The 22,343-nt window shown below is 45.5% G+C and overlaps 1 protein-coding gene across 1 annotated transcript in view; it reads left to right on the top strand.

Moving 5' to 3' along the window:
• Nucleotides 1-22,343, top strand: part of LOC102105554 (USP6 N-terminal-like protein) — a 76,449-nt gene that overhangs the window by 44,684 nt on the left and 9,422 nt on the right. Inside the window, exons 3-11 of the mRNA XM_005522577.3 lie at nt 237-518; nt 6,495-6,568; nt 7,097-7,182; nt 8,017-8,056; nt 8,784-8,864; nt 16,672-16,779; nt 19,799-19,908; nt 20,468-20,516; nt 21,595-21,715. Coding sequence (XP_005522634.1) covers nt 6,503-6,568; nt 7,097-7,182; nt 8,017-8,056; nt 8,784-8,864; nt 16,672-16,779; nt 19,799-19,908; nt 20,468-20,516; nt 21,595-21,715 — 661 coding nt within the window. The 5' untranslated portion in view covers nt 237-518; nt 6,495-6,502. The remainder of the gene's footprint in view (nt 1-236; nt 519-6,494; nt 6,569-7,096; nt 7,183-8,016; nt 8,057-8,783; nt 8,865-16,671; nt 16,780-19,798; nt 19,909-20,467; nt 20,517-21,594; nt 21,716-22,343) is intronic.

Here is a 22,343-nt window from a genome sequence, read left to right as displayed (position 1 = left end):
ACCAGGGTAGAAAATGGCAAGAAAAACCCCACACCAGGTTGTTTTTTTTTGCAATGGAAAAGGAGCATAGTTTACTTTCTACCATTGTATGCCCTGCCATAACAGAGTATTCCTTCCCCATCAGCTCCAAAGGGACCTGCCTTTCATCTGTGTTCAAAGACTCCTGTGCTGGTAAAGGATGGTGCCTTTTTTGTGCCAGAACTGGAAAACTGACCAACTTCTTATTTCCCTTGCAGTGAGCCCAGGGGACGAGAGTGTGGATTGCGTCCTGCCTTGCCTCTTCTCCCAGCCGCCTGCAGTGAGCTCTCACGTGCCAGAGGACAAGGGTGGAGGAGAGCAGCCACGTGAAGCTGGGGTGGTGGGGGTGAGCCAGAGGGTATTCCACTGGTGGGCTGTCACAACTGAGGATCCCCACCACCCTGCAGCAGAGACAACTGGCTCCTGCCAGGTAAATGCCTTCAGGGGAGTGGACAACTCCAGCTGAACTGATGAATCTTGGCACCTGATACAAGGCTCAGGTAAGGGCACATTGCTTGGAGCTGGGGTTGTGTTTTTATCCTGTCTTCTCCAAACTCACAAACTGGCTCTGGAGCAAATGAGAATCACACTTGAGGGCTGTCATATACAGTGGTTACACATGCTAGTAAATCAGCAGGATCTCATCTACAATGATGCTGGATGCTCTGGCTTGTTGGGGTATTGCTGGTGGCATCAAAGTGAGTTGCAGTTGGTGTTCCCACTACTTCTGGTGAGGGAGGTGACTGTGGTTTTATCTAGCCCAGCATCCAGTGCAGTTTCAGATGCAATGCAAGTTTACTAGGACAGGATACTATTTGAATTTTCTGTAGCACATCTGTGATTCATCTAAAGTGATCTATGGGCAGTCATTTTCAAAGACCCCAAGACAGTTAAAACAAACCTTCCTGCAATTTAGCTGGCTTAGTGCTCCTTATGCTCTTAAAACAAACAAACAAAAAAGCTTGCTTGTGTTCTCCTGGGTTGTAGTCAAGGAAATAAATATGCAAACAGGATCTCCTGTATCTTGCTTCATCCTGCTTGATAGTAATTTCATTCCTGAAGCTGTAGTTCACTTTGTAAGTGCTGGTTTTGATTTTCTTTCTGGTAGCAGAGATGTAATCGTGTGCTGGATTTGAGCTAAGGTTGGGGATGCACAGTGCAGTGCTGCATTTTGAAGTGGTGCTGGTCAGGATTCTGGGTTTGTTAATGAGTGAGAATCTGGAGATCTGGGGGTCAGCACAAGTCCTCGATGCAAGTGCATTGAGTGTGTTGTCCATTCTGGAGTAGAAATTTGGGGGTCTAGTAAAAAATCGCTGCTGCAGCAGCTGCAATACCAGAGATGAGGGTGCTGGCCAGTCTTGTACCCAGCCCCAGGAGCAGGCTGACTTCCGCATGGGGCTGGTTCTCAGGAAGCAAAAGCTCTGCCTGCAGTCAACAGCGTGGCCATCACTTCCTCCTCGGCTCATCACCTCACAGGCACACAGCCAGGCATGTCAGTTCCCACCTGTAACAGCCCACAGCCCCTCCTGAGTGCCTTGGGGGGCTTTGAGGTTTCCTCAGGCTGTGGCGATGCAGTCAGAGCAGTCCCAAAGCTGAGCTCACTTTGGCTGTGCATGGTAGGTATGTGCAGTGGTGTAATGCCATGGCTTTGCTTCTGAAAGGCTTTGAGCATGTGGGAAAAGAGCCTCTGATGACAGCTCCTTTTGGCTTGCAGCTGCTGACTGTCCCCCCAGATTCTACCACGCAGCCAGGATGAGCAGGTTGCTCCAAGCCCTTAGCCTGTGTGGTTTGAATCATTTCAAGGTGCCCGTTTCATGCACTTAAAAAGCCCTGATGGGGCTTACTCAACTTCTCTCAGCTTGCTTTAGTTCCTTTCACTGCTCTGCATGGGCAGGTTTATTCCAGGGTGTGCAAGTCCATGAGTCACTGTTACAGCTAGTAGTAGCTTTACAAGTGAGTAGTAGCTTTAAAAGTGCTTGCAGATTGCATGTGTATGTTGTGAGAGGCTTTTGCCTCTTAGCAGATGTATAAGCATTTTCACTTACATAGGTGTATATGCTTTTCCTTTAAAACTGTCTCCATAAATCAAAAATTGCAAGCTGATACCATAGATGGCTAAAGACATAAAATGCTGTGCTTAAATGTGCTTTTAAAATAGAATGTGAAACAGGAACGGTGACTTGTGTTTCAACAGTGGTGGGTGTGACTGTAGTGAGTACATACCTTTTTTACTTTATTCCACAGCAGTAGTTTGACTCTGATAGAGGCCAGATTTGTAGTGAAGTACGGTGTGTCAAAACTTGCCTTTTTTTTTTTTGTCCTAGCAGCAGTCTCTGTTTAAAGTTAAGTGGGCACATTCAGAATGAGAACACACATTCACCTAAACCCATTTCTGCTTTTTCAGTGACCTTCTGCCTAATAGAAACCAACTACAAACACGTAGTCTTAATCTCAAATGACTTGAGTAGTTCCTGTTCTGCAGTACAAAAGATTTTAAAACTGTGTTCCAGAATATCCTCAAATCCATCCTGAGACTGAGAACATGTTGCTATGCTGTGTTTCCTAAGAAGAGATTTTATTGATATTTTCATTTTCAAAAGCCCATCTGCCAAGCACGATGACTGCTGATGAATTGATAAGCGTGAGACATTGTGTCGTGGCTGGGGGTGACAGGGGACATGTGTGTGTCCTGGGCTGTGTCACAAGGAGCACTGCTGCTGGGCCATGGGAAATGCTCAGTTCTCCTGGGCAGCAAGCAGGGCTGCAGCACTGGGCTGGTGACTGGTGGGCAGAGGTTCCCATCTCCCAGCCAGGCTGGTCCTGGCGGGTACTATCATATATGGGACAGTGGGAGCTTGGCAGATCTGACTGGAAAAATACAGGGCTTGTGGGAAGAGTATAACAGTAAATCTGATTTATGGAGGACAAGTCTTGGATTTTTCATGCATATACTTTCTTCTCACTGCCAATATTTGAGATCCCAGCTGGTGAATTAATTTAAGGAAAGTTGCTTTCATTCAAAAATTGGATATTTTATGTCAAGTTTGCTGATGGTTTGATAATGTTCAATGTGGGTAGGCAGTAACACGTGCATTTTCATTAAACATCTTTAGGCTTATTGTCATTGGTATTAATTTTTACTTCCTTAAATTGTAAACTGGAAGCTGCAAGTGTTAGTGTGAGATGACAGATTGTGGGTGTTTTCATTCTTTCTAAAAGGAGCTAATTCATAACTTTATTTTAGGGTTGAATTTAAATGTGCATGGTTCAGGGCTTTCTGTTGCTTATATCCTAGTAAATTATCTAATACCATTGTTGCATAGTTCACATTTTCTTACTATTTCTGTTCACAGCAGCTCCATCTTGTGTGTTTGTCATGGGAAAAAAATCTCTTTGCTAGGAAAATACAGTGCTCTCAGGAGAAAATTGGGAGGCAGGCTTGAGAAAGTAATTTGAGTTTTTTGTGTATTTAGAAAAAAAAAGTATGCAGTCATACATAGGTATATGGAGAGGCATGGCAGGTACAACCTGTTCCTATTTATAGGAAGCCTGTTTGCATCAAGTAAAAAATGATGTGTTTCATCAAATCTTTCAGAAAATAGATCTCAGTAGTTTCAATGCACACGAGATGTCATTTCCCTCAAGTAAAGGCTAAATAACATCATGATGTCAAAACTACTCTGGAGTTCAAGCATGTGCAGAATTAAATAATAAAAACACCCCTATTCAGTATATGTTGTTACAGAACTAAGCTGTGTTCTGTTCCCTCTCCAGAGTACTTTGACAACCACCTCCTTGAGCGCAGCACCGTGTGGTCACACCCCAAGGCTGGTGAAGCCACTTGCCATCTCCATCCTTCCCACTGGCATCAACCATTTTCTCTGCTTTCAAGATTTTCCTAAATTTGGACTTTTGCACTGTTACAGAAAGAGAAAACAAATGTGCATATTCCAGGCATGAGATGAAAAACTGGCTCCTTTGCACAAGTCTGGTGTTTCTGGCTGCAGAGAGGCTTTTGCAGAGGTGAATGCCAAAATATATGTGTTCTTGCTGTGCAAATCCTCCCATGGTACCAAGTTGCTCTTCCTTTGTTATTCTCTTAGAGTGTGGCCAGAGATGTTCAGAATAGCTTTCACTTTGTAAGTGTCTTGAAAAATTGCCCATTTAATCTGATGTGCAGTTTATTTTTCCCCTGTCGCCTGCAGAATATTTATATTTTTAGCAGCATGTAAAAGACATCATTGGAGTTTTTTGGCCCCATAACAGCAACAACAACAAAGTCAGAACTGGGGGAGTGAAATTGCCTATATGTTTCACAGGAGATGTGAGAAGGAGGAGATGCAGAAGCATTAGGTGATATGGTGAGACAGTTACTCAGACCTTGCTACATTTGAAAATTAAACTGTGATTAACATGTACTGATCAAAGTTCAAATTTGAAGTAGGAGCTGCAGCCTGGAAAAATAAAAGAACAAATTACAATTTAATATTTCTGTCCTTGCTCAGTTTTGATTGTGGAGTCAATAACAGAGGAAGACACACCCATTCCTGGTGTGAATTTGAAGAATTTGCATTTTTCCAGTATCTGAACGGATGAGTGTAAAGTGGTGCCATACCTGTGCTGCTGCCTGATAAGGGGTCATGGAAGAGCCCTGATTATGTTGCATGTGATACAATATTTCTATCACACAGCTGACAACTAGGAGAAATAGCTGCTTTCAAAATGAAGAGTTAGGGAAAGCTGGATCTCTTGGCCATCTCCATCTAGGCCTGAAAGACATGGTGGTAGCGAGCAGGTTGCATTAAGGAGTTAAGGTGAGACAATCAATCTCTTCCAGGTGTCTGAAGGCACAGACAAGTGGGGTGAGCCTTGGAGAGTGCTGATGCTTTTGCTCATCATATCTCCCTGATATCTCCTCCTTAATTTATCCCACTCATCAGATGATCCTAAGTGATGCCTTTGGCTGCTCTCTTTCAGTGTTCAGCACCACTGCTGAGATGTGTCTTCAGTCAGATGCTGGGATAGCATGTCCTATGGGAAGAACCCTTCAAGGGAGGTCTGGATGGCTCCTAGTTGTGGTTTAAGCTATCCATTAGAGAGCTACAATGGTCAAAAGGTTTGGGTATTGTGGCCTGTGGTGGCCTGGCTTTTGGTGGTGCCATAGCTGTTATGTGGTCTGAGCTGGGCTGTCATGGCTCCATAGAGTTTCAGAGGAGAAGGACTTGGTGGACCTTCCCTCAGCCCTCTTCCTGGCAGCCATCCCTGGGAACTGCAGTTCCCTGGGGGTTTTGTTTGCCTACATTTTCTCCTTGGTGTGTTAGATCCACCTTTGGTGAATGAGGAACTAGTTATGGCTTGACAGGGAGGGTGCTTCTTTGGGCTTGTACAGGACAACACTCAAGGTGTGTTTGATGTGAGAAGTTACCTTGCTCATACATATGTGTATGGGATGAAGCAGAACAGTGGGCACAGACCTCAGGTACCTAGACTGGGTCTTGCTTAGACCAAGACTGGTCCTTCTCAGCCCAGGTGGGGGCATCTTGCTGCTATGTTGTTTTCTTTTGGAGTTGTGTATAGAAGGTGTCGTTCTAATTAGGAACGGCGAAAAGAATGACACAGACTCTCAGGGGAGTCAGAACAGGAGAATTCTCTAGTTTATTACTTTAGGCTTGTTTTATAGACAGATACGTGGAAAGTACAGAAAGGAAACTCTTATTGGTTAGCAAATCAACACATCACCATCATTGGTCAGTGGGGCACAACACCCCCTGACCTTCTCTTGCAAGGAAAACAAGAGGACAGACAAACAGCACCTGGCAGTTGTTTTCTGTCTCTGAGGATTGTTTTGAAATCCTCCTATGAATTTCCTAGGCTAGCTCTCAGGCAGGACTAAGAGGCCATGGGGCCTGCAGCCTGCTCCAAAGCTAGCATCCACAGAAGGTAATCACCTAGAGGCCAATTCACTTGTCTTATGCACACTTCAGTAGGAAAAAACTTCTTTCAGTTTCTTCTTTGATGTTAAATCTGCCTCTGGATGCCCCTACAGAGCATCTCCTGGCTTCCCATCCATAGGTGGGGCAGGAGCACAGTGGTTTGCTGTCATCCACATGGATGCTGTGTGCCCAGCTGGCACCTGTCCCATGCTGGGCAAGTGTTCTTGGCTGGTTTGTGTCTGGATTTAAAAGCCAAGTCTTTCATACTGTCATGTGTGTGCCTGAGAACAAAGACAAGACTCCCCTTGCTCAGGCTGGGCTGTGTCCCAGAGCAGGGAGCTGGAGGTCCTGCTGTGTGCAGGCAAGCTCTACAAACACTCTGTACAGCGGCTGTGCAACCTCAGCCTAATTTTAGCTGTGGGATATGGCTGGAAGCTAAAATAGTCAGCAAACGTTTTTTGTATTAGCACTTCCCTAAAATATTTCACATGCTGTGTACATTTACTTATCTCCTTTCCCTCTTGCTTTTTTTTCCCCTTACAGCTTCTGATATGAAGAAGGATATAGAGTCTTTAATAGCCCAGGAAAAAGCAGAAATCGTCGCCAAGTATGAGAAGGTACCAGCCTCGTGCCTCTCCCCAGCATGCTGGCTGGGACTGAAGCTGTTTAATCAATTAGGAAAGCATCAGATAAGAACTTTTGCCTCCCTGCAGGCATCGCCCCAGTAACCCTCATGCCATTAGGCTTCATGCCAGCTCTCCCTTCCTATATATCCCCTCTCACTACATCCCTGGAGTTTATTGAGGGTCCCATGTCTGCTCAGCATAGATACTGAAAGGTGCTGAGCTTCTGGTGCTTCAGTGCTCCCTTAACACCAGCATGGCATATACCAAACAGCACTGTTTTTTCTGATGTACAGTTTTTCCTAGCCTCTAGCAAAAGCATATATAGAATGCTGGATAGGCTGAACTTGGCATTTTTCTCTTGCCTGCCTTGTATTTGGCTCTTTAGTCCAGGTTTTGCTCTCTTGGTTTCTGTGCCTTTTATCATTTGGGAGAGAGGGATGTGGGCTTTGGGTGCGGGGTGCAGGCACTAGGGCATTCCTGATGCTGGGACAAGCTCACAGGTGTCCTTTCTGCTTTCAGGGCAGACAGGAAGGAGCTCAGATTGACCAGTGGGAAGATGCTGATTTCACACTCTACAAAGTTACAGACCGGTTTGGATTCCTGCAGTAAGTCCTCCTGCCCTCTCCTTTCCTCTCTGACCTCTGTGTGTGTGTGGACCATCCTTCTGCACTGAGCATGACTGGCCCAGCATCTCCCCCATAAGCTGCTCTGTGGCTTGGCTTGATCAATCCCAAATGCAAGAGGAAAGACTAAATGGGCCTCCTTCCTCAACTGTGCATGTCCAGACACTGATGCTTTAAATCTGCTGCAAAGCAGGGCTCAGAAATGGTTTCCTACCACAAGCCTGGCATTAGAAGGTGCAGGCTGGTATTCCTGTGCCTCTGTAGTGTGTCAGAGGGAGAGGCCCTTGTGTTTGCACCTGATGATTCAGGGAGGCACGGGAAGAGACCAGACAAGATACCTGATCGTCTTTGGTTCCCTTAGGAAATCTCCATCCTAACCAAGGTGCACATGAATTAGATACATACCCTGTGCCTGGGAAGAATGCTTAAAAACTATTTTTATTCTGATTCTGAAGAAAAGTTACAATTGTAGGTGTTCTGTGTACAGGAGGGGGATGGTTTAAAAAATTGCTGTCCAAAAATTCTGCTTCCCTACCCTTTAAATTGCTGATCATGTGTGTATTGAAGAGGAGATACATGCCCAGGATTTCCAGTTATGTCCAGTGCTTGATTACTCCCCAGAGCTCCTGTTGGGTGGTGGAAGTTTGGATGGTGCTTCCCCTGCCTCTTTCATACTGGGGACAGCTGTAGGAAGGGCACAAAATCCCCAGGACATACCCCCTCAGGTGTCTGAGGTTGTCCATGAGCTGCAGCACCCTGTGCTCCTCCACACCCTTTCTTGCCTGTGGAGTAACGAGTGACCCCTTGCTTTTCCAGCGAGCAGGAGCTGCCAACCCGTACCGCCTTGGAGGAGAAGGTGAGAGCTGCCAGCTCTGTCATCATGGATGTGGCATCCTTTTCACACCAGCTGGGGAGGGAATGCTTTTTGGGGAAACGAGTGAACAAGTAAGAGTAAAGCAGGCAGCCAGCACTGACTGGTCACTGCTGCTTGCCCAGAGGTGGGGACTCTGCACAATGCCCAGCTGTTGGAGTTTTTATTTTGCTGTGTCAGACAACTTTCCTCTCCACATGACACTGAAAAAGTACCTCTTAAAGCAATATTGAGCTTTTCCCTCTGCTTTGGCACAGTGCTCAGCAGCTGTGGCTCATCAAGGGGACTGCATGTGCAAGGGAATATGGTGGAAGTTGTAGGTAACCATCATCTCCATCCTCATCTCCCCTGAGATTGAGAGCATGTCCTCTGTTAGGACCCTGCTAATGAATCATGTTTCTGCTGATCTGATACAGTGACAGGATTTGAGTCTAGCTCGACCTGCAAGGATTTTTATTGTCAAGGAATAGTCTTGGGAATGCTTTCTCTGTGTTAAGCCTGTGTGTCTTGTCATTTTCACCAATGCTGCTTTTAATTACCAAGTGCTGAAATTACCAGTTTCTGTACACACCTGTGGATTGTTTCCAATCCTGATGTGAGGTCTTTGCATAGAAGTTTAAACCTAAGAGAATGAAGTTTTGTGTTTTCAGGAGGCATCTCCTGGGGCTTTTTTTCTTAAATTTCTCTTGTCTTTTCTTCTCTCTTGCACCAGCAAAAACAGCAGGAAATAGAACGTGTGGACAAGTGGCTTAAGATGCTGAAGAAATGGGGCAAATACAGAAACAGTGACAAGGTAAGGAGGAAAAGAAAAAATATATGTATGGAAGGGTATGTGTGATGGATCCTTATGATAAGACAGGCTTTCAAAAAGCCAATAGAAAAACCAGAGATCTCTGGAACATTGCCTGATTCTACTCATTAGTCTTTAATATTTTAAAGCTTTCCTAGAAATTTCTGGGTTATCAGTCAAGGTAAAAGTCCTGTTCTGACTTACATAGCTTAAAAAAAAGGTTTCCTAAATGCTGCTGCCATGCTTGCACTTCTGGTTCCCTGTGCAAGCAGGAGCACAGCAGGGACGTTTGTGTGCCCAGCTGGCTCCCTGCCCTGTGAGAACAGAGGGCAGTGCACACCACAGGTCACTTCTGTATCTCCACCTCCTAGAAATGATGTGATGTAGGAGATGTGACTGAGCATCAAGCCCAGCTGATGTTCCTTGTAAATCTACCTGGGGGGAATTTTTTGTCTAGAATTATTTGTCTAGAATGATACTTAGATGTTGTATTTTGCTCCTAGCTGTGCCCCTGAGAAGCCACCTAGGTATAACATTGTATACACCTGTCTGTGAAAATCAGGAATGGAAACACTAACATTATGTCTTGGCTTTGGTGTTAAAATGAACTCTGCGCCAAACACCACTTTGAAACTGAATTTGTTTTAATAAATAGTATCTGTTATATGTTCCTCTTACAAACCTTATGTATCAAAAACGCCTTTGAACCTAATGACAAGACCCTTACTGGTAAGGAGAGGAGTGTTGTGATTGACCTGCTCTGCTTGCAGCACCCTGCACAGGGGAGGGCTGAAACCTGTCATTACCTTGTTGCCATGGCCTCTGCAGCCTTCATGTTTAGCAGCAGGAGTGGGGTGTTTGGCTGGACTGCTTCTAGCTCCTGCTGGAAGTCTTTGGCAGAAAATTGAGCTTGGTTAAAAGGGCTGTATAGAGAGGAATATCTGAAGAACGTTTACATAGCTGTAGGGACAGCATTGGGCAGAGCATCCTCCTTACCCAGCTATCAGAAGTCATATCCAGTTCAACCAGCCAATGACCAGCTGTAGTCTCAATCTTTTTTAAAAAACCAAAACAGAAACAAAATCATCTTAATGACAGCAGGGATGGGGTGGAGGTGGGCTTCGAGTTTTATAATCCTTCTGTTCACTTCAGGGTGGTTCTAATTATGTTGTTAATCAGTGTGCTCCACAGGCAAAATTGGAGGTTCTCCTGTGACTTAGTTCTTTCTAATTAGAAGTTAGCACTAATTGGTTAGTGACCTTGTGGGTAAACCACCAAATTCCAGTGGGGTACAGGGAATTCCTTCAGGTCCTGGAGGGTGATTGGGGTGGGTAATGATGAGTGGTTTTAGCACACCTTGGCTTTCCTGGGTCAGATGATGGGGGCAGACAGGATCCAGCGTGACTGCTGTGGAGTGGTGGCGATCTCTGATCCCTGTTTTATATTTCCCTTAATAATTAGTGGGAGTGTTAAGCATGTGGTAGCTGATGTCACTCGGATCTGCTGGATGGCGAAGGGTCAGACTGGCGAGTGGGTTTTGAGGGTCTTTGGGTCAGAAAATCAGAAAGCTCTTGTAGAAGAATAAAAGATGTTATAAGTAACAGCCTGTAAATGGTCAATGGCTCTTGAACAGAGATGGCATTGTTCCATGCTGGGAGACCAGCAATGGCTATCCCCTCTCCCAGCAAACAGAGCAGTGCTTGGCCCCAGGCAGGGAACGAGCAGTCTAGTAACCCTGGGGACTAGAAAGGAGCTTTGGTTTCAGTCCTATTCAGCCTAACATCCGTTGCCTTGCACCAAGGCAAGTGCAGGCTTGTAAGGTCTGTAGCAGCCACAAATGCAAAGATGCTGAAAGGCACAAAAGAAGCATGCCTTTTTTTAATTAAAAAAACGAAAAAGGTAAAATTAGGTTGTATCCTGCACCTAGATGTGAAACCCCATGCTTTTGTGTCAGGAGCATGGAAGCTACTCAGATATTCCTGCTGCCAGAGCTGGATGCAGTTCAGCTGTGGCATTTCAAGGACCTTATGCTGGGATCACAGTCATGTCACAGGGCTATGTGTTTTGTTCTAGCTAAAGTAAATGTGACAAGCCCTTGATCTGATTTCTTAAAGCAGACTGGGTTGGTTTTGTTCCTTCTCTGAGCACTTGGGCTGCCACATCTGCATTGCATGTTTCCTTCAGGTTTGTTTTCACCACTTGGCTGACATGATAGAAACTCAGATGTCACAAGACAGCCTCTCTGTGTAACAGTAACTAAGGTGTCATCTTTGAAAAAACCCTCTTACTGAAAACAAGAACCTTCCCTTTGATGTTAATTTTGATATGCTGTGGGGATATGCTATTAGAGGGGGAAAAATAATCTTGTTGCAGGAACCGCAAGCAGTTTCACAGGGAAGTTGCCCTGACTTTGACCCTGCCTGAATGATGTAGAAACCCATCTTATTTTCCAGACTGGGACTTCCTGGACTTCAGGACCAACATTTTCAGTGTATGTTCATGTACTGGAGCTGGTAGACATGATCATAACTAGTGCTTGATGAAAAGGGACTCAGCAAGCAAGTCTTTGTGTTTTGCAGCATCTTAGTATCTGATTGAGGCTTAGGTTGTTGTCTCATCTTCTGTGTTGTGAAATGTCGGCAGGAGGAGCAGGGTTGTGTACCCATCCAGGGCACTGACCCCAAAGCAGACACCTGTCAGTGGGCAGGAAAGCAGCTTTTTCCAACCCTTGGCATGAGCCATCGCCAGAGAGCAGTAGGTTTGGCTTTTTGTTCCCCACCTGCAGCCTGTGTGCATCCTTGCATGCTGCTGATTGCAGTCTGGGTCTTGTGACTGTCACAGATTATAGGAAATAAGGCTGAAAAAAAAGAGGGAGACTTTTTACAGTTCCTTGCTTAGAATGGCCTGGCTAGGAACTGAAATAATTTCTGGCATAACCTGTTTTAGGATGAGCAACAAATAGGATTATCTTAATTAAAGTAATGCCCTGGGGCTCCCTGTGCTCATCATTGCCTTAGATCTATCTCCATCTCTCATCTAGACACATTTTGTAACAATCTGATTTAATTTCAGTAGCAAGATCAGCAAAAAGTGACACCCAGCACAATCCTTCATATGGGTGGGGTTAGAATGATGCAACGGCACCTTTTTCTGGCTGAACTTCCACAAGGGAAAGGGTACAAAAATAAAGGATGATATTGTTTTGCAGAGTTAAGGTATGCCAAACCTGCAAAGAAGTGCTAAACTGTGTTATTCAGGGGTTCAGCACAGGGAGGCTCTGATGGTCTGTCTCTTCTTCACTGCTGATTTGAACCCAAGTTGAAACACTAGCCTGACTCTGCTTGGGAAGGTTAGGAAATGGCTGGTGCCATGTAAGAATCCACACAGTTCAGGCAGCACAGTTTTGCAGATAAAAAAGGCTGTGCTGTATGCACTGCAACAGCAGGATAATTTATTCATTGTAGCCCTGAAATGGATATCAGCCAGAAGCATCAGTCATAGGAGGAGGATATGACCTATGCATCATTTGCAAGCTGCATCTTACTGCTGGCTATGTGGGATGGAACCTTTAGAGAGGGATGTCTTTGCTCGTAGATGTCTGGTTTTCAGGCAAAGCCTGCCTTTGTGCATGGGGGAAGCCTTGTCTCTGCTAAGGTCACGCGAGTGCAGGGCGCTTAATCCAGTGCATGCCAGCAAAGCGGTTTAGGATGAATTGGGGATCTGTATGGACTGACACAGACCCCCAAGAGGGAACAGTCTACAAATGCCAGGGAGAGCCAGCAGACGTTTGTCGTGCCGGAGCTGGCTGAAGTCAGATGTCCTGCCTCTAATGCCATGAGAAGGAAAAGGGGTTGTGTCTGGGAGCTGCAGGGTGGCTTTGCCTGCTTTCCTCCCCCCCCTCCATTTTGGAAAGGCAGGTAGCATTTTCCTTTCCTCCAAAGGTAGCCTGGGGAATAACTGTAAATGCCTGCCCATGGCTCACCAGCTTTAGGATTTAAATTTGCCCTTGCTTTGCTGGCACCCCATCAGGAATAGCTGCATAGGCTCCAGCTACAGGTACAACAGCTGAGTTGGGAGCAATCAAAGCTGTATAGAAAGAAAGCCATACGTGCTGATGTCCACTCTGCCAAAGGTCATGCACAGCCACATCGTCTGTCAGCAGACTTTGTGGTACTAAAAGGAAATCCTCCACTCCAGGTGAGGATTTGCACAGCTCAGTTCCCCTGGTGCTCCACTGGTAGAGGATGTGAAAAAGTCCTTTGTCTTCAGAAAGATCACTCTTTGAGCCCTAGAGGAATTGAGGAAGGAGGGCTGCCTCCACTTTAGTGTGTTGGAGACATATGCTGGACATACAGAAAAGCTTGAAAGGGATATCACCATGCATACCCAAAATTTGGGTGTTGCTCCTGCAGTCTCTTCCTGGTGATCCATGCACATGGCTGAAAAGTTAACAGTGACAGACTCCAAAGTGTGAAGGTGAACTGCAATGTGTATATTCTGCTTCAAAAACCAATCCACCAATCCCAAATCCTTTTTTACTTCACTGTCTTTACTACTGAAAAAAGATGTTCTGTCTTTAAAGGCAGTGACTCCATCCCTCTTATTCAAGACCTGGAACAATTGGTTGGGTACTTCTCAGAGAAGATTGCTGGTGCAGGAAGATGGAGCTCAAGTCTGTGCTTCCATAGTCTCCCCCATCCAATCTACTGCAAAGAAAATTTGTGGGCAGGGGAGAGATAGCAATGGGGTGATGATGGCCTCTGTGCCATGAGCTTTGTATGTTAAAGCCTGGAGAGGGAAGATGATCCCATGGCAAAACCTGGAGTAAGTTTTAGACTGTGTGGTTTCAGTCCTTGGCTGAAACAGCCTTTCTAGTGTCTTGAATTATTGCTTTGGCCACCAGCATCTCCCTTTGTGAAGCAGAATGGTGTCTGTTCTTCTTGCCTGTGCAAGTCTGGTAGCCTGCATGGGACATGATCTAGGTGCTCTCTTCCCATCTGTAAGGGTTGAACGGTCCATAAGAGACCAAAGAGAGTGACCGTGAGGGTTCTTTTTGTATCTCATGTGGTACAAGAATTATCATCACATGCTGCCTTACCTCTGTCTTTTCATCCCATCATAAATACCGCTTGTATGGTAACTTCCCTGTTTTCCTTCAAGTTTCACAATGAGGAAAAGTTGCTCATTTTTTTCTGGGTGACTCACAGCTCTGAGGTTTTATCACTTTCATGTCTGGAGGTGGTGGGAGGAGGAAAGCCGTTGGATAAATAACAGGAAGGCATTTCATTTCAGTTTGTTTTGTACCTCCCCTGTTCCTTTAGCACTTGTGCAAAGAAAATCATTAGAGACATTTACTATATGCCACTAAGGGTTGCATTCATTAAAGTATAACAATACCAGCTCTGGAAATTCAAAACAAAATTATTTCCTTCCCACGGACCTGAGTGTCATCGTATGCCTTGGCAGCTGCCAGTCAGTCTCTCATAACCCATTAAAAATATGAAATCTTTTCTGAATTAGTGTTTTTGTCAGAATTGGCACATATTCTAGTTTCTTGATTCCACCTCAGCTTTTGCTTCATAATAGCATGAGTGCTTGCAGTAGCCAGGCTTTTGTGGGCAGCTACTGCTTTGGGGATGTGGTTCTTCTAATCCTGCTGCTTTGTGTCTCTTGGTGCATTGCACTTCTTTCATCCTGATTTAATGAATCTTGGGAAATGGGTCTTTCATCTGTGGGGATGAATCTGTCCCACATGCTGTGAAGGTTTGCTGTCCTTAAAAGCACCTCATTACGTAAGCCTTTGGGTATGCAGATGGTGAATTAGTGATATCCCACTCGAAATGCAGGATGTTTTTGAACAGGATGGTGGCTTTCCATGGACAGGTCTTGCTGGTGAGGTTGCTTTTAGGGGACAGCTTTTATTTGGTGCATACAGAGGGAAGGCAGGATCTGGTTTAGGATTTCTGCAGGATTTGGTCCTGACTAGGCACTGGACCTTCACAGCTGGTACTAAGCAATGCTTGGGACACAGCAAACATTTGGGAAGTTCTAAGGATGGCATTTTAAATATTGTATGTCCATTAAACTTCCAGGATCAAGATATATTACAGACACTTTCTCTGTCAGCAGAAATACTGAAATATTTATTGTAATGGAGTGGAAAAGCATTCTCACAAACATCTGGTTCTCCTGGTCCTACAGAGTGATCTTGGCATTTACTACGGAATTATTTTATATACGTTTTTTTGACCAGGATAGTGGTGTTAGTTCTTTGCTGTCCTCTAGCCTGTCTGCTTGAAACCCACCTCCTGTCTTACTTCCTGGTCTTGTAACTCTTTGGGACAAGGGCCACCATTTCTGGGTTTTGCCCTCAGTAGACATAATGCTGCCATGAAGACAGTAAGGAAATGAGGAGTGTCAGTTTGTGCTCATGGAGGCAGTGAGCCAGCACAGTGCCATGGTTAAGAAGGTCTTCATGTCCTTGTGAGAGGCTGACCTTAAAAGGTCAGGTTGGAAATAAAAGAGCTGGTGGTGCAAGGTGGGTCTGAAAGGAAAGGTAAGAGAAGCAGGTGTTCAGCTGGATGTGGCAATGGCAATGTGGCAAGCCCACATCCAGAAAACCTTCTACTAGGATCATGTGCTTCCCTGGGGATTGCAGTCCTTCTCTTATATCAGCCTGAATTGCATGAAGCAGAACACCCTATGGAAAAAGAAGAGGGATTTTGAAGGTGGTTGGATGCAGTTGTACCAGGCAGTGGCTTCCTGATCAGGCACCGCCCTTCTCAGCTTCAAGCTCATTTTCATGACTGGAAATCTGGAATCTCTGTCCCCTCCCAAGAAAGTGCCTGGTTCTGAGGGAGCACCATGAGGCAACATAAATGCCCTTCATGGCTGGAGTTAGGGCATGTGTCACAGGTCCTTCAGTGTACCCAAGGGTACTCGGGAATCTGAGTGCTGCAGTGGGCTTTGTAGTACAGCTGCAAGGCATTTCACAGGTGGGATGAATGAAAGGAAGGAAGGTATTCAGAAAACAATATTTTTCTTTCTTATGAAGCTTTTTCTTTTAATGGAAGCAGTCAGCAATGGAAAAAAAAAGCTTTCCCCCACCCCGTTTTCCATTGAAATTTAATGGGGGCTTTGTGACAAGAAAAAGGGAAGAAGCATGTGTGAGATGAAGTGAACGAAGACCTGTCTCCTATGAAGACAGGTTGAGTTGTTCAGCCTGAAGAAGAGAAAGCTTTGAGGAGACCTCAGTGGTCTTCCAGTATTTAAAGAGGGCTTATAAAAACAAGGGAGAATGACTTTTTTACACAGGCAGATAGTGATAGGACCAGAGACTACAGTTTTAAACTAAAAGAGGGCAGGTTTAGATTACATGTAAGGAAGAAATTCTTTACTGTGAGGGTGCTGAGGCTCTGGCACAGGTTGTCCAGAGAAACTGCGGATGCCCCATCCCTGGAAATGTTCAGGGCCAGGTTGGATGGAATTATGAGTAGTCTGATGTAGTGAAAGGTGTCCCTGCACATGGCAAGGATGTTAGCACTAGATGATCTGTAAGGTCCCTTTCAACCAAACTGTTCTATGATTCTGGGATTCTATGATTTTGACTGAGTAGCTGTCTTTGATGGATGCAGATACTCAGCTCATCCATCAGATTGGAAATGCCCTCTCTGCGCCACCACAAGGAGAGGAAGTGATTGCCTGGGGTGTCTGCTTAGATGGCTGATTATCTGCAGCAGCAAACCATGGAGAAAATGTGTTTGCCACCAGCAGGACCCAGGTAACCTTGCATGTGTTTTCCTCCCTGCAGATGTGCCGGCGTGTGTATAAAGGGATCCCGCTTCAGGTGCGAGGCCAGGTCTGGTCACTTCTGCTGGATGTCGAGAAGATGAAGAAAGAGAATGAAGGAAAGTATGAGGTACGGGCTCTACCTGGCAAAGACAGCAGGAGCAAGGTGATAAGGAGGTTAGATTGGTTGATGAAGCTGGTTCAGTGAGGACTGAAAATGCAAAGGGTATCAACTATTTGTCCTTGGGTTTATATTAAGCTGGGGTATTTTAGCATATTAGCTGGCTGCTTTCTATAATATGCTGCATCCATTTATTCTGCTGGAAGTTGGGAGCAAAGCTGCTGTCAATGTTACTGCATCTTTAGAGAAAGATGCAGGGAAGAGTGAGGGGAAGCTTTCCACAGGCAGCATGTGGAAGCTCTTGGTGGATAATTAACTTATTTTCCAAGCCTGTGTTATGATTTATCTTGCATCATGAACCAGGGCAAAGATCAGGGTGTTGTGGAAACAATTATTTTTCAGAGGCAGGAGGTTGAGTGCTGCTTCCAACAGGTGTTTCTAAAAATCCCTGCCTATTAAGCGGGATGATGCTAACACTCATTATAGTCAGTCAAGCACGGATGTTACTGGTGAGGTGCTGCAGGGATGGAGGCACATGCAGGGGCTGGGGGAAGGCGGGCTGGGCTCACCGCAGTAAGCACAGATAGGGAAGCTCTCCCAGCATGCAGATTAAAATTGTGCTCCCTCCCTCAAAGCTGTGCTTCGCAGGCAGGGGAGCATTCCAAACAAATGAAAGTCACAAGGAGTTTATCTGTGCTCCAAAGGGGTCTGTGATAAACAGGAGCTTCAGGGCTAATAGGCTTTGCTGGATGCGAACCCTCTACAAGATCATCTTAATCTACCTCTTCTTTGGTGCTGCCTGCTGCTAGTAATTAGCTCTCCCCTAACTTCCTCCAGGAGAGGCTCAGTGCAGATCCTGGATGAGGAGTTTTGCTTTCAAGAAGGGACTAAGCCTCAGCCTCAGACTTGTGTCCTGGAGGGACTGGTTCCAAGGCCACCCTGTTTCCCCCTGGGGCATAACCTATGGCACAAAATCCTGAAGGCTACCATGGGACATACCACGCTTGTTTGTGATGTAGGTGTGATGCTCTGCTTCCCTGGGGATTGTTAGCTGCAGCCAGAGGGCCTGAGGGGAGCTTGAGAAGGCAGCAGGAGAAACAATGGCCATGGGGCAGAGCAGAGGCATCCCGGCTTTTACCCACTGCTTTGTACAAGGTCTTTGAAATGGGACTTCAAGCTTTCCAGCCTTTGCTCTGCCATCAGTTTGCAGGACTCACAGCGCTCACGAGTTCAACAGAGCATCTGTGGAGCTCCCAGGTTATTTACACTAGGGAAAAAGGGAGAATAACCCATCCTGTGTTTCCTTTTTAATATCTCCACAATTAGTAAAGCCTCCTAGGTGCATGGAGGTGACAAAGTGCTGTGTGGCCTACCTGCTATTCATGTGAAATGATGAAAAAATACCCAAAATAGGGTATTTACAGTCTTTGGGGAGATTTCTGTGTTGTTCTGGCAGGGAAAACAAGAGGGCCTTTAGCAGGAAAATTTGAACTGAAGTGACCCAGTGCACATGAATAGTCATGAATATTCTCTCAGGTAGTCTGCCTGCTTTATAGAGGGCAAGGAGCCACAGGATACAGAGACCTCAGTATTTACATCAGGGAAATGATGTTGTTCATCGGATCTTACTTCCATCATCACTTTTATCCTCACTTGTCCTGTGCAGGCAATAATTCAGAATAGCCCCTGTACTGTATGCTCCTCCATACAGCTGCTTTCAAGGTTGGAGTTAATATTCCCAAGATGCTGTGATCGTCCTAGGTGTTGGCTGTGCTGGATACATGTGGGTGCTGATGACCTTCTGATGTTCCCCAGAGCTGATATGGCCACCTTGGGAGGTCAGCAGCAGCCTGGAGGTGCCTGGTGTCAGGCTTACAATTCATAGGATGGCAGCTGCTGGAGCAGATGATAAGTATCTGTGCATATGTTCTATTTTCTGTCTCCTCTGTGAGCCAGGAGGGGTCCTGACCCTGGACTCAAGGCAAGTCGGGCTTGCTGCTCATCTCTGGTGCCTCCAACCTGCTGGTGAATCTCAGTGTGCCTGAAGACAGTCACAAAATGTATTTTCTTCATGCAATTTACCCTGGAGACATTAAAGGAGGAGGGCATGATGACGGGTGGTATCTAAAGGCTCCGAGATGAGATGCTTAGCTATAGCATACTGGTCCCTGTCTGCAGTACAGAGCTGAACTGTGGGACTGCAGTGCAAATGGGACTGCAGTGAGATTTGTCCATGGAGTATCTTCATCTTGGGGCTCTGAGGGCACAATTGGTTGAGGTGGTCTTAAACTTCCATTTGAATTTCCATTTTTTTTGCAGGGGACTTCAGTCCTTTTTCTATATGATGCTGCCTTAAATGATTAGCCAGCCTGAGGGGAACATGGGGATTCTTGGCTTTGAGTGTTTAGCTTCTGTTCTGGACTCTGCCAGTTTCTTAAAATTTGTACCAGTCCAAGGGAATATTCCAGGACTGCTTTTCTGGTGGAAACTCCTTAAATCAAAGATGATTCTCTTCTGCAGGGAAAGTAGTAGTTGGAGATCACAGAATCTGTCATGACAGTTTGGACTTTATTATGATTGAGCCTCTGAAAAGCTGAGAGTGCTGTGTACATCTGTGTATTAGTTCCTTAAGGATCAACAGAACTTTCAATGCTTTATGACAGCCAGCCAGGCCAAGAAATCAAAATAGATCAGAGTGGAATTGAATTGTAAAGGTTTTAGATTCTGAAAACTCTGTAACTGCATTGGAAGATGGGTGAAGGCTGGGTTAGCAGCTGCTGCTATCTTAGCGTGTGGTGTCATACTCTTCTCCCTGGGCCAGTGGCACAGACAAGGGGTCAGGGGCTCACCTCCAGGCTGCAGTTCATTGCTCACTGTAGGACATCTAAGTCCCCTGTTCTGCATAGCTCTGTGCAGCTCTCAAGCTGCCCCTCCTGCTGCAGGAATCCTGCCTTCTTACTGTGTGGAGAGAGGTATAGGCTGAGATGGTCTCTGATTCCTGCCTCTTGTCTGCCCCTGTCCCTTCCAGCAAATGAAAGAACAAGCGAAGAGTTTTTCATCGGAAATCAAGCAGATAGATTTGGATGTTAACCGCACCTTCCGAAACCACATAATGTTTCGGGATCGCTACGGTGTGAAGTGAGTATGGAAGGCTTCTGTGGCTTATATGGGCAGTAGTGCCAGTGCATATGTGAGGGATGAGCTGGATGGGGTAGCCAGCAGTCCCTTGGCTAGTCTTCTCTGCCTTCTTCTCAAACCATCACCACACAGTGTGACCCACAGGTGCTGGGCTGCTGATTCTCTCTTCAGAGAGGCCCACACTGGAGCAGGCTCAGCCCCAGTTCTTGAGCCAAGCAACAGCCTGTTGCAGTGCCTTATCCCCCAAGGGTCACAGTTGCAGAAGACTTGGTTTGGGTTGGCTGGAATGATGGGGTGGGCCCATCAGGATCTGGGAAGGGATGGGGTTGGAAGGGTTTGACAAAGTGACTTTGTCACTGGGATAAGTCACACCTGGCTGCCCTACACAGTTTCCAAGGAATGAGCTTTCCGGTTCTGTCAGTCCTGCTCCTTGCAAAAGCCTTAAGTACCAGCTGGCTGGGTGTTTTCATAATCTTTGCTCTCTGTGTTTATACACTGATGTGCTCATGAAGCTGGAGACCTCATGCTCAGGTGTTTTAATATCCTGCTTTCTCCCCAGGCAACAGGCACTCTTCCACGTCCTGTCAGCATACTCAGTTTATAACACTGTAAGTAGTAAGTTCAGTTAACATGAAGAGCATTGTGCTTTATATATATATTATATATATATATATATAAAGATTTAAAGAAAAGCTTTATATACGTGTGTATTTGTGTAGACATATATTTTCATGTATATATATATATATATGTAATAAACTTATTTAGCCAGTGGTAATTCCAATTTTAAGTCCTAATAGTGGGTTGTACAGAGAGCTGCAAGGCTCTGGGGCAGCACAAGAATCTTTCCACAGTTGTTTCATTCCCTTGTTCATTTTGTCACCTGGTAAATGATATCTGGCAGATTTAGTTTGGGCAAGTGTCAGCAAAGAACAAGGATTGCCCTTCTGCTTTTCAGCAACACTAGGCTTCTGGCAGTCTGTCATGTTTCTGACTTCTTGCCTCACACCAAATGGCATCCTTGTTGAAAACAATTATTTACTACAGCAAACCAGTCATTTTTAGCTGAAGGACACAGGCAGAATAAGCAGAAATTAGCAGCTGAACCTACTGTCTCCACCTCCAGAAGGGAACAGTTATCCCAGAAGATGCTCAGGGGGTTAGTTAAGGAGCCTCCCTCATGCCAGATAAATGCTTACCAGATTTATTTACTGTTTATTAATTACTTCTGTGCTCATATGGCTGAAGGAATCCGAAACAGCATTGGAGCCACATGCTGTTTGTCATTCCAAAGATAGATTGGACATAAGGAAGACATTTTTTACAGTGAGTGTGGTGAGGCATGGAAATAATTGCTCAGAGAAGTTGTGGATGCCTTATCCTGGAAGTGTTCCAAGTCTGTTTGGATGGGGCTTTGAGCAACCTGGTCTGGTGGAAGCTGTCCCTGCCCATGGCAGGAGGATTGGATGAAATGATCTTCAAAGGTCCTTTTCCAACCCAAACTAATCCATGAGTCATTGACATGGTAGATTCTGTAGACATATGGGAGCTGTGAATTTGGACATAAATGGTAAACACTTTGAAATGGGACAGATCTTGGAAGAGGAGAGGGAAATACAGGCAGCTTTAGCACTGTGGTAGGCTCTGCCAACATGGCAGCATGTTTGCCCCTCTTGACTATTGCAGGAAGTGAGCTACTGCCAAGGGATGAGCCAGATTGCAGCCATCCTCCTGATGTACTTGAACGAAGAGGATGCTTTCTGGGCACTGGCACAGCTGCTTACCAACCAGCGCCACGCCATGCATGGTAAGGCTGGGCTGGGGGCGGGGGGTGTTTGGCAAAGGAAGGGAAGATTGTTCAGGTTGGTCAGTAGAGCCTTGCTTCTTCTCACATATTTGTTTAATTAAAGTGGGTCAGGCTTAACTACTTGTGCAGCCTGACTAGGGAGCTGAACTTCACTCTTGGAGGCAGACAAGATCTTATTAAAAAAATGAGTTTTATCCACCTGAGCTTTAGCACTCGGTAATTAACACTTTCACAGAAGTGCTGTCCTCCCTCCAGGGTACCTTGCCCTTGGCAATCAATTAGCTCAAGGTTATGAGCTTATAAGAAGTCTCACAGAAGTACATCCAAGAATATCCACAATAAATGTGGATGTAATTCCACTAAATGTGTGATGTATTGTTTTACTTCGAACACATTAAAGATCCTTTCATCTTACTTGTGGTTAGCAGTAATCTATGCACAGAGGGTTATTTCATGGGCAGAGAACTAAACCTTATGGCTTGATAACTTTGGACAGTCTTAAATGTGTGTTCCACTAGATTACAGGGCACAAACTTGTGGTGTTCAAACATCTTCAGCATTTCTCTGAACCTTGGTAAGCACTCTGAGGTGTGTTTGGAGAGCTCTTGGCCAAGCCAAGTTGAAGGCA

Source organism: Pseudopodoces humilis, chromosome 7, assembly GCF_049639895.1.
Source record: "Pseudopodoces humilis isolate 2021_Gansu_Grassland_sample_001 chromosome 7, ASM4963989v1, whole genome shotgun sequence".
Taxonomy (NCBI): Eukaryota; Metazoa; Chordata; class Aves; order Passeriformes; family Paridae; genus Pseudopodoces; species Pseudopodoces humilis.
Note: the sequence above shows the minus strand (reverse complement) of the source record. Positions and strands in the feature narration are given on the sequence as shown.